Consider the following 12,434-nt stretch of genomic DNA (forward strand, 5'->3'; position numbering starts at 1 on the left):
TTAATGTACAGACACGAGAGCAAATAAGTGCGTTTTGCAAAATGTCAAACTATTCCTTTAATAAATAAACATAAAAGGTCAGAACTCAGATTGCCTTGTCTCTCCTCAACACACAATCACATTTTTCTTTTATGTCTGCAGTGACATGAGAAACAGTGCAATATTCTACAGCTTATGACCTGGTGAAGAAAGGACGATCTGTCTAATTCATTAATGACTGTACATGTATTACATGTATTACATGTAAATGTATTACACTTCACCACTTGGATTTAGCTGATATACTTGTCATTAGTATCATACATACATCACAGTGTGAGCACACAGTTTGTCAGTCTTTTTTTCTTGTCTGAGGTCATTCCAGATCATCATGGTGGTCATATTGAAGATAAAGTTGATCCATGCATCAGTACAATAGCTTGCATGCCTTTCATTGAACTTGTCTGTTCCCTCTTACCATTTCAACAATGACACTGTCTGGGGTTCTGCCAGAAAACACAAAGCCCAGGTTTCGTGCTGCTCTCACCAGAGCTCCTTCATCTTGAAAGCAAACAGAAACCCACATTGTTACAGATAAACACACAAACACCAGTACAAGTGCACAGACTGCTGGCAGACACAGTGCCGTCTGAAGATAATCAGGCATTTGAACCTGACATTTACGATTAGAACATCGTTCGCATTTGGTACATAAAACTAGTTCATCTCGACACATTTTCACAAACAGTGGCTGAAAGCTGTGGACCAGGTATAGCCGATGCTACAGCTTGCATGAGGATGCTGCAGGGCGAGAAAAAGCTCTCTGCTTGTTCTTTACAGTTCACTTAACTACGCTTCTCTTGGCAGCCAATCCCCGCTCTGCATCAAACCCCAAAGCTCCAGAAGACCATGATTGTTCTAAGCAATCAGGCAAAAAAGTCATCCCTCTTATCAAGAGCAAAATGTAAGATGAAAAGCAGCAGCAATGCTTTGTACACCATTATAGAGCCCTTTTAGTCAATCAATATGTGTTCATTAAAAGCCAGATCGGTAGCTTTTCATCACAAAGAGAGATGGGAAAGCATTTATTGTTTCTTTCCTGAACTGATTATAGGTCTGTTTTACTTCTGTTCTTACTAACATTAATGATGTAGTCGAAAGCATCAGGATAAATTTTCTCCTGTCATTTAACTGCAGTCTTGTGTCCATATATATGAAAGGCCTGTCAATCAATTTGGCAATCAATGATGGAAGCTTCAAATTCTTGTTTTTAATTCCTCTCATGAGAGCTACTTCTTTGTTTACAGTTGGATAACACATTTGTGCCTTCAAGCATAGTGACATTTTCAGAGTTTGTTAGGATGGTCCTTTATTTTCAGGACATTTACACAGTGCTGCTAGGGGCAACCATTGTGTCTAAGTGGTGAAGCCAATATGCAAATGCTTTAAGCTGCAGCCATTCCGGTACAATGCAAAGGCAACACAGTCTCAGAAGTTAATTTCAACTCCTCTAAAGGCTGTGATTTTGTGGAGAGAATCACATTCAAGGGCATGTTTTCTTGATTGGCAGGTGTCTCATCACCACTGCGAATGTGATAGACTGGGGATCAAAGTGAGGCTCCAAGAATCAGAAGTGACACACACCATGTATTCTGTAAACAAGATATTTTATTTCTAATATGATTCCTGGCTCTCTCCTGCGCTGATGATTACATAAATGTCTTTATGAAATACTGCTACCTGGAGGCTGTGGTGATGTGTTCCATTCGCTAACACACAGAGGTCGCTAGATGGAAAATTAAATATCTCAACAAAAAACTAAAATAAATCAAGGACACAGCATCATTGATGGAAAGCACCTGGAAGCAAGTACAGACAGCATCACCCAGATCTGCAGAGCTGCAGCACCAGCAACTGAGGACTTGCAATTTGTGGACGTGCAATTTCAGTTTAACTTGCTACCATCAGAAAAGAAACAGAAAAATAGCAAATAAACGGGCCACTGAGCTCCAGCTATAGGCAACGAAAGAAACAGTTTCTGCTTGCCATCCTGTTTACCATCTGAGTTCATTCAGGTTTTTTGTTTTTGTCTTTTGAGCCCCCGGGCACTAGACAACACCAGGGGCAACAATAACATTACCAAATTATAATGCATACACACGCATCATACACTGGGGTAGAACCAGGGCAGCATACTGTATACTGTATATTCAGAAGCTTCCACTCGCTGTGTTCATGAAGATGTTATCTACCTGGAGATGCAGCCTGGTAGGTGATTTTTCCATCCGTGCGCTCAGGGACTGCAGTGTGACAGATGGCCATCATGGTCATGAACTCCTGGATGACAGCAGCTGTGGGCTACAGGAAGTGGAAAGGGCACTTTGACTTTAAATGTTCTTGAGCAGAACATGTCACAACAAAACAGAAACAAAACAACTAGAAAGACCTTGATGACACTGTAGGAAGAGAGAGCAGTGACAGAGAGTGCACTGTTTGACAGACAGACAGGAGTGAATGTCAATGTGGAGATTCCAGTAAAGACATGCTTATTTACTACAGTCCTAAAACAAATTTTCTCCAAAACTAGAAGTCTGTCTAAATAGCCAGTTACTCAACATATTGTTGTTCGAAGTCACCTTCCGGTTTGTCTGTGTCAAAAACACATGTGGTTCCAGTATTCACAAATGACTGCTGGAAACAAGCCAGGAGGATCCCTCAAAACTCGCCAGCTGCTGACAGACATTTACTCATGCATGTGCATGTAATATAAACTTGCTTCGGTTAATGGAAAAAGGCCTAACCTATATACTGAGGGCATTTCGCTTTAATGAGGGCAAACGTATGACTAACTAGCCAAGGGGTAGACTCGGACAGGCATCTGCTGGGGCTCCTGTCTGAGGCTGCAGGACCACCAGTTTCTAGTCAGTGAGGCAGAGATATCGGCTACCTCCAGGGCTACGCCAGGCCTGATTCATACAGCAAACAGTAATCGGGCTGCTAATGGTTGTTGAAAATGAGATCGATAGCAGAATAAGCTCACATTATGGGTTCACCAACATTACAGGCAACCAATGATAATGAAAATCTATGGTAACACAGAGAACCTACAGCAGATGTAACAAATACGTGCCATTCTATGCCTTGTTGACGCTTATTACTCAAAAACATCCTCTTTTCTCTTCCCTTCTCAAACAAAAAGCTGTGTACACACACACACCCCACACAGTATTATCAAATTTGCTCTTTCTGTTGGCCATGGCAACTCTGATGAGAGATCTCTAACAGGGAACAAAGGGGCAAATGAATGAAGGCTAGAGGGCAAATCAAAGGGGCTCTTGTAAATGAAAAAACACAGAGTCTATTACAGTCCAGGTGGCTGTGAGAGCCCCCTCTGCCTCCCAGCAGCATGCTAATCTGGTCTGGGTTGACAGGTATCCTCTGAGGGACATGCCAGTGTGTGCGTATGTGTGTGTTGTGCATGTATGTGTGTGTTGTGCATGTGTTTGCTCTTACGTTTCTCTCTTTGCGAGGAGCCAGTTGAGTTTTTGAGGTTTTCTTAGAAAAATGTAGTTAGCTTTAGAAGTGCTGACATTTTGATTTTTTAACTCACACATGGCCAGATTAGTCATTTCATGTTACTTCATTTAGTGAATTTCTCCATTGTTAGTGAATTTCTCCATTGTGAGATCAATAAGGTCTGATCTAATCTAATCTAATAATTTCCCTCTGCTTCCTTTATGCTAAGGTAAGATAACCCTCTCCTGACCCAGCTTCATATTGAACAGACTGTGAGAGTTGCATCAATCATCTCACCTAACTTTTGCCACAAAAACTAGTAAATGCTTTTCCAAAATTGTCAAACTATGCCTTTAAGGTTAGGGTTATGGCCTAAGGAATCCATTATGTCAATGAGGGCCCTCACAAGCACAGAAATACAAATGTGTGTGTTCACTAGCCAGGCTGGTAGTAACCTCGGCAGAGAGTGCATGGCACAATTGGATGTGACAGCTAATAATGTGCTGCCAGCGATCACCCTCACTGACTCCTGTGGCAATCTGTGTCACGGCAACAGTGACGGACACTCATCACTTCAGACGTGGCCAGTGTGGAAAAAGTTGAAGGGTCAAGAGAACATGAAGCAGAGAGCCCGGACGAGCCAGCAAGCGAACAAACACCCACGAAGGCTGCTGAAACTCTGCGGGCGGAGAACATGTCCAGTGACTCAAGAGAACATTAAAAGCACCAGAGGGGATGTTTATTTTTGTCAGCACTGTTAATTCCCCTCTCCTCTAGTCTGCCATCCTCCTCAGCACTGTATCAACACTACTCCTACAAGCAGCCTGCAGCGACGCAAAAGTGTTGTTAATGATAAGGATGAGTACTATTTAAATAAGAAGCATCCTGGTGGTCATGAGGACAAAGTGTTTGAACTGTGAGACCAAAAGGTGTTAAATCAAATGTATTGTGTCATTTATCATCTACGTGTCAAACAAGTGAGAGGAGGATGGTTTGATAATGTTTGAAATGATGTCTTTAAGGTTGGAGATAATCATGACAAGATTAGCATTTCTCTCGGAGATTCATTATAGTTGGAATTTATTCCTTTTCGTGCTCAGACTTAGAGATCAACACCACCCTTATGTCCGTAGTAAATATGGCCAGCAGCTAGGTAGCTTAGCTTAGCACAAAGACTGGAAACAGAAAAAACTGCTAGCATACTACACATACCAGCACCTTTGTCTAATTAATACAAAACCGAAGGTTAATAGAACCCATGGTTTTACAGGGCAGTTACTTCGTGACTTCCTCTAGGCTTGTCATCACTTTAAGATTGCCGGGCAACCGGTGGACACTCCAGCAAGTCGGTCACATTACACATTAGAAATTACCCCTCATAAAACAACAAGTCATTTTTATTTCAGTGTAAAAATTACAATAAACAAGACATAACTTGTCAATAATGGAGCTTTAGAGGTGCTGGAAGGTTTATTTTGTTACTTGTGGTAAAAGTCAGGCTAGCTGTTTCCTCCTGTTTTAGTGTTTATGCTAAGCTAAGTGGCTGCTGGCTTTAACTTTGTATTTAGTAGAAACATGAGAGTGGCATCAATCTTATCATCTAACTCTTGGCAAAAAAAATATCAACATGTGTCCCTAAATGTCTAAATATTGTTTGAATGGCATTGAAGTTAACCTAGATAAAATTTAAAAAAAAACCAAAATACAACACCGTCATGGCAGCAGTCTTGTCATATAACAGAAGGTGACTTAAAAAAATAGAAGATATTAGGAGGAAAAACTATGACTCAAAAAGTGCAACAATATTAAGCCATCCACCATCAACAAAACATTAGTGCAACAACAACACGATAGATAAATCATAAGCAGAATCATTAGCAGAGATTTAGAGAAGGACTGTGGTTTCTACACAGCGGTTGGTTGTGCACTATAATTAGCAGAGGGTGCGGGGCTATCAATATGAAAGTAAAGCAGATCCCAGACAAACTCAATGTGTGGAGAGATTCTGCTGTCATAACAAAGCAAACATCACAGTGGGATTACTATTTTCCCTGGGCAGTGCTTCTGTATGTAATTAGATGTGACACTGTGCCTCCCCCACACGGCTCTGCAGCTGAGAGACTCAAACAACCAATCAATCACAGTTTTCACCAGTTTCATTACTACAGGTGGCCCTTATGCTTCCTCTAAAGTCCTGTGATGCCTATACAGTGCGTGTCAGAGTCCATATTTTGAGACAAAGGCACAAGTGCCAAATCTGTGATTTTCTTATGTAATGTTTTGGGCTTTCATCACATTCAGAAGTTCACACTAATGCAATCACTGTACAGCAGCACAGTTCCCCGCAGTGGATAAGCAAATAAGAACGTCTTCATTCCGTCAGGATAAGCTAATTAGGTTGTTTGCCTGCCTGTGTTTACAATGTCCTATAAAAAACAGTAATCTACTGTCAGCAGGATTTTAATCAAACTGATATTAAATAGAATTAAGTCTGTTTCTGTCAAAACATGACGTCTTGCTCGAGGTCACAGCCTTTTCACCATTTTTCTAAGACACAGCATACAAGACAACGCAAGTCTAACGTGTCACCAAGGTCCACTTAAAAAGTCAAAAAAGACATTATACAACCACACACAATTAGATTCAAAACCCTTCTTGATTTTGTCCTAAACAGCAGCCGTCACTGCAGGCGGGCGGCGGGGAACCTTGACATTACTTACGTGATTACTCTGGAGGTTTTCCAGTAAGCTCGGGTCATTAAATCCCGCCTCGTCTGATGAGTGTGTGCTGTGGCTGGAAAGAAGAGACGAAGAAGTCAAGACAACAGAACACACTGGAATACTTGATAGCACTACTGAATGGCACTAGAACAGGATGGCCAACTAGAACATGTTGTCGTGACAGTTGACTAGACCAGTAAAGAACAAATAATGAATCTGAATAATGATCAAAGATTATTTTGACAACAACAGTACATAAAAGTGCAACTTTCTACTAGCATCTGACTGCTTTCCAGATACGATAATAAGCATGACAAGAGCGTATATCATGTGCCAACAGCAAAAAGGAAGCCTATTGGAGCTCTTGGATAGAAAATGCTACGATTTCCCATTACACTTAAAACAAATACTCTCTGATGAATTGTCAAGCACTGTGCAGCCTGGCAGGCTTGTTTGAATGTGGTTTTAAAATCAGGCAATGGCACACAGTACTCTTGCCACAACATTAAGATAAAACTAGGGCTGCAACTAACGATTACAATCACTGTAGATTAGTCTGCTGATTATATTCTCAAGCTGTACTTATTCAAATTGTTTGTTTTTTCTGAACAGAAAACCCAAACATATTTAGTTTGCTATTATATATCACCAAAAAAAGCATCAAGTGTTCACATTTGAGAGGCTGGAACCAGTGAATGTTTGGCATTTTTGCTTGAAAAATGCCAGAATATAGCTGCCAATTAATTTTCTGCTGACCAACTCATTAATTAATCGACCGATCACTTCAGCCTTAGATAAAACTAATGTGCGTAGAGACTGGCACCACAAAACAGGTCTCAAACTGGCACTGACACAGCCTGTGCTACATGCCAACAGTATTGACATTTGTTGAGGAAAGTATGAGCCGCAATGCAGACAGAATGCAAATGAAGGTCCCCTGGGCTTCAGTAATGTGATGTACAGTGTGACTGTTTGGGATTCTGTCCTTGCTGGCAGAAGCAGATCATCCTTTGAGAAAGCGATGTCCTGAAATGGGACATTATTATTTCACAATGTATGACGAATACACACTCCTTCACTTATTCATTTTCCCCTTCATATATTATATTCACTTCAGTCACTTCCGTAAATAATAAATGGTGTTCCCCTTTGCTTTAGAAATTAAACAATGCAAGAGGAACTGCTTACAGGGACACAGCAGGCTGAATTTCTGGCTGCTAAAAAGACCATATTACTCATACACCAATCAAAGCCAAACCCTGATAAATTACTGGAAATACAATTAGTCTCTAACATTCACACCAGAAATGCTTTTTGTTAGTGGCATGATGCAAAATAAATCAATGTCTTGCAGTCCATAAGGAATAAAGCAAAAGAAAAAAAAAAAGAAATCGTTCATTGACAGCAAACAATCATGCTGAATTGGGAAAAACAGATTTTGGATTGCAGAGAGGACCTTTTCGGTTTTTATCCCCCTAACAGTGGCTTAGGGCAGTGATTTAACATGTAGCCACCAGCTGCTCGCTGGCTGTCCAGCGGGAATCGATTCATGATTCTGTGATAAATAGAGTTCTATAGATCAGGTAGACAGCAGCTTTGTCCGTGGCACTGGGGCTTGATAGAAATGTTACTGAGGCTGCCATTAGCAAACATAAGTCTTTCTAATCCCACAGGATACACTGTTCGGATCCCTAAGAGCCAGAGCTGCCAGCCAGCCTGCAATACTCCCATCTACTGCACCGCAAACAGAGGTTTGGGAGGAAAGAAGTATAGGGAAAACACAGCCAAGTAATTCAACAGCACGGCTGGAGTTGATATTGTGCTACGCCTACGTAGATGTGCTGGAGGTGAGGGAAATTCATCACACTCACAGGCTTTATTAAAATATGTCAGGGACAAATGAGGAAACAACGTCTGCATCCCTAAACACTCCACATAAATACTTCAAACACATTTTAAGGAGGGCAGATGTTTCAACTACAAAGCATAAAGTTTGGTGTCATTTTCTGTAAAATATATATATTATCTTGCTCTGATTACAGTAGGTTACATCCAGGCGACATATTACTACATGTATGTATCTAAGCTACATTTAAAAAGCCTTGTAAATTTATGTGCGACATAAAAACAAACATTACAAATTCTGCAACAAAGACTGAAAATACAACAGCATCTTTGACAGAAAATCTGTGGGGTCATTATGACTGTTTCTAACTCTTGTACAGGAAGGACGCCCTGTTTTAATGCTTTTCTCTACTGCAGCGGTAACGTAGTGTGCCGCGTCGATCGCCTTGATGAAATTTCTGAGGCATGGGGCTGGGCGTGGAGAACGGTCAGTTATTGATTATCTGCCAGCGCACAGAGGTCTTGTCACTATGGGAACAAGGGTGCTGGCTGTTTACAGTCAATAGCCGGGGAACGGTTCCAGATCAAACCTGTGACATGGCACGCTGTCCTGCTACTGACCGGAAAATAATAAATCTATAACTGACCTGCGTCACGATGGCAGTTAACTTTTACAGTGTTCGACCCTGGACTTCAATTCACCTCCATTTAGAAGAGAACCATAAGATGAAGTTTCAGTCATGGTTTTGGTTCTTTGTTTTCATCAAGCAGCAAAACACACCCTTGTTTCTGTATCTCTAACCTATTTTGTGTCCAGATAAAGCCTCCAACTCAGTTGTTTCAGTGTGAAAAAGATAGCAAAAAGACACATGCTTTCATGGAAGCTGGCAGCTTCCTTTAAAGCAGCAAGATTCAATATTTTGGCATAATAGGCATTAACAAACAGGCCCCAATCCCCCATGCAAAATGGATGAGACACACCCATGCTGTTACTGCAGATCTCAACACTGTAGCAGATGGATCTCAGAAGAAAGACTGTGTGACTGTGTGAGTGTACGTGTGAGAGAGACAGAGAGACAGAGAGAGAATAAGTGGGAGTGCAGCTAACATCTCCAGAGCTAGTTTGATGAAACTGGAGAAAAGGAGAATGTGCAGCACAGCTTCAGCCTCAACACAACAAACATTAAATGCTGGAAGGCTCAGTCTCTAAAACCTGCTGAATGCACAAGTGCCTGTTAGGAAGCCACACCACGTAACCATATGAAATTCAATAATAGTTCTAATACAATACTGGCAGCATTAACTAGAACATTTGTTCTCACATCAACAGATATACACAGTGAATCAAGAGCCACAGTCACATACAACACATCCCAAGAGTACTGAACAAAGGAAAAGAAACAACAACAGACATACATTGAGGTACCGTGTTCAAAGTCACAATTTCCACAAGGCAAGGCAGCACTAATACATCACAGAAGCGAAGAGCGAAAAACATTACCACCTCCATCTCACACCAGTCATCTTACCAGTCGTCCTCTGCAAAACTACCCTCCTCAGCCTCAGGGACGTGACTGTTGGAAAAGAAATTATCTTGTTGACAAAGTCTGTTGTTAACATGTTCTGTGACTGTACAGGCGCCGGGATTGGATTAAAGATGGGTTTGTTTATGAGTTGGCAGGCATTGGAGTATGAGAGGTCAGATGCCGGGAAGGACTGTAGCTGAGGTGCTGGGGTTAGGTTGACAGCAGTGAGTATAGCAGGCACTCTAATCATTTATACTTGGTACTGTCATGCCTGTACCCTGAATATAGATAAGTTTAGCTTAGCACAAAGACTGGAGGGAAGAGAGAGAAACAGCTAGCCTGGCTCTCTCAAATGTATCTAAATCTACCCACCCACACCTCTACAGCTCACTAATAAACACATTATATCTTGTTTGTTTAATCGTACACAACTTTTCATTTTACACATTTTTGGATCAAATAAATACACATATAACATCTTTAATAGCACACACTTTAGTAAACTGACCCACTCGCACATGTTTACTTCACTAGTCACTACTGTTTCCTCAGTAGATTAAATTATTAAAACATTAAAGGTACAAGTTACTCACTTATTAAGTGCTAGAATGTGTTCATCACTTTTCTGTTATTGTTCCTTAAAATTTCATATATGGAAAAGCATTCATTATGAAGCTAATATTAACAAGCTGAAACGTATGTATTCAGATTCCTGATATTAGTGCCAGACATGACAAACCAAGATGCTGTATAAATTCAATTTAGGTGTGTGTGTGGTATGAAATACATGTGAGATTCATTAGAAAGTCATTTTTACAAATACATGTATCACTCAAGTAATAGCATGTAGATTTTTAATAAACCTACTATAGTAAAACCTGAAATGTGACAATAAAAATCATGTCAGTTAGCATTACATTTATTTATTTTATTTGACTTAATGTCTCAGCAGATGCACTGTAAAGTGGACAAGAAAATATAAAGTGCACAAAATGTTTGGATCAGTCTTCGCTTAGAAAATATACTAAACAAATTTGATACTGAAAAGTAATCCAATACAGCCTGGGTTATGACACATTAAAGATATCACACTGCAGGCTGTGAGCCAAAACGTTTTAGAAGAAATTGAAACGAATTACGTGAGAGGGGGGAAAAAAAAATCAAAACCAAAAAAGCCAGAAGCAAACTGAGGGGATAATTTGAATGTTTGGGAATCATTTTATCTTACTAAGATGTCTTTGTGCTGTTCATGGCCACCAATGGATGTAGCAATGAAAACAACAACGTTTGAAGCTAAATGTGGTCAGAGAGCACAGTGCTCGAAAATGAGGCACCAAATTATTTTGACATCTCTGTTCTGGCAGACTAACTGCAGTGCAGGGTTTTGTTAACTGCAAGGAGACGACATGCCCCGCTGAACATTACGACTCTCCATTTGATTTGAACTCTGTTTGATTCATACTGAGAGCCTGTTCACTCTTGTACCTTCAGTGAAGCAACACTGTGGTTATCTGCAATAACAGCAAACCAATCTCTCTGCATATGGGCTAATGTACAGAATTAGAAGAACGGTATGTACGTACGTGTAAGTGTGTCTAATGTGCAGATCCACGGGTTACACTTACAAAGACAGAACGCCAACACAAATTTGGTCCATTCAAAAAATAAAATCAAAACGTATTTTTCTGCGCTTTGTCACTTGAGTACATCTAAAAAAAACACGTTTTCACTCTACACCAAACTAATAACACTCAGGAGGATTCTGGGAGCCTTTCTAACCTAAACAGTATCTCTCCTTGAGATTTGGACTCCAATGCAGTGGAATTAATTAATGTCTACACCCTTGGGGTTGGCTTTATTAATTACAGCACCACTTAATTTGTGGTGAGGAACACATGCAGACAGCAGTGTCAGGGGGGCTTTGTCTGTGCCAGCACCAAATTACAATTCATGCCACACAGTAAGTGCTAGACATGTGCATTTTCATTCGTTTCTATTAAAATATGGAAGGTTTTATCTCTGTTTTTACTTAAATAATCTTTTTGCATAAGATATACTAATACTTCCTGGAATAGATCAGATTAGCTGAATATAATAAATAAGTGTTGAAGCAGAGACATGAGACATCTATGAAAAAGATGGGAAGGAAGGACCGGTCATCAAACTCTCACTGTTTAGAACAATGTGCAAAACGGATTTAAGCTTGCCAAACTGTTGTAATGTTGGGTAGATCTCACAATAGTGAATTCATCATGTGTTTCTATCACTAAATTTATTTATAGATACTGCTTATATACTACACACTCCAATTCTAAAAAAAAGTTGGGAGGCTGTGCAAAAAATAAATAAGACAGAATGTGATCATTTGCTAATCCTTTTTGACAAAAGAGTACAAAGACAATATATTTAATGTTTGACCTCATCAACTTGATTTTTGTAAATATCTGCTCATTCTGATTTTGATGCAGCAACAAGTTTCAAACAAGTTGGGACAGGAGCAACAAAAGACTGGGAAAGTTGTGGAACGCTCCAAAAACACCTATTTGGAACATTCCACAGGTGAACAGGTTGATTGGTAACAGGTGGTAGTATCATGACATTCAACACTCAGGTTCAGAAACAGTGTCTCTAATCTGGAAACACTACATCTGAAAAACCACAATCAATACCCAGCACATACCTGCTAACACATTAATAATCTGCAACATCAGAAACAGTGACATAATCGATGTTTATAGATTATCAACACTAAATATAATGTCATCTGCTGTAAAATCAGGTAAATTGTTTTAGTAGCGGCTGTGCAACCAATTTGTGTTTAAATGAATAATCTAATTATTGCTTCTAT

The 12,434-nt window shown here is 40.1% G+C and overlaps 1 protein-coding gene across 8 annotated transcripts in view; it reads right to left on the minus strand.

Annotated features, from left to right (window-relative positions):
* atp8a1 (ATPase phospholipid transporting 8A1) overlaps window positions 1–12,434 on the minus strand; it is a 101,392-nt gene that overhangs the window by 45,291 nt on the left and 43,667 nt on the right. For 6 of the 8 annotated variants that reach the window (XM_041943533.1, XM_041943531.1, XM_041943534.1 and 3 more), the window contains 4 exons: window positions 9,590–9,634; window positions 6,216–6,288; window positions 2,232–2,337; window positions 458–540 (listed from right to left, as the gene is read on the minus strand). In XM_041943533.1, coding sequence (XP_041799467.1) covers window positions 458–540; window positions 2,232–2,337; window positions 6,216–6,288; window positions 9,590–9,634 — 307 coding nt within the window. The remainder of the gene's footprint in view (window positions 1–457; window positions 541–2,231; window positions 2,338–6,215; window positions 6,289–9,589; window positions 9,635–12,434) is intronic. The other 2 variants (XM_041943536.1, XM_041943537.1) reach the window with 1 other exon arrangement.

The sequence above is a fragment of the Chelmon rostratus genome, chromosome 9 (genome assembly GCF_017976325.1).
Source record: "Chelmon rostratus isolate fCheRos1 chromosome 9, fCheRos1.pri, whole genome shotgun sequence".
Classification (NCBI taxonomy): Eukaryota; Metazoa; Chordata; class Actinopteri; order Chaetodontiformes; family Chaetodontidae; genus Chelmon; species Chelmon rostratus.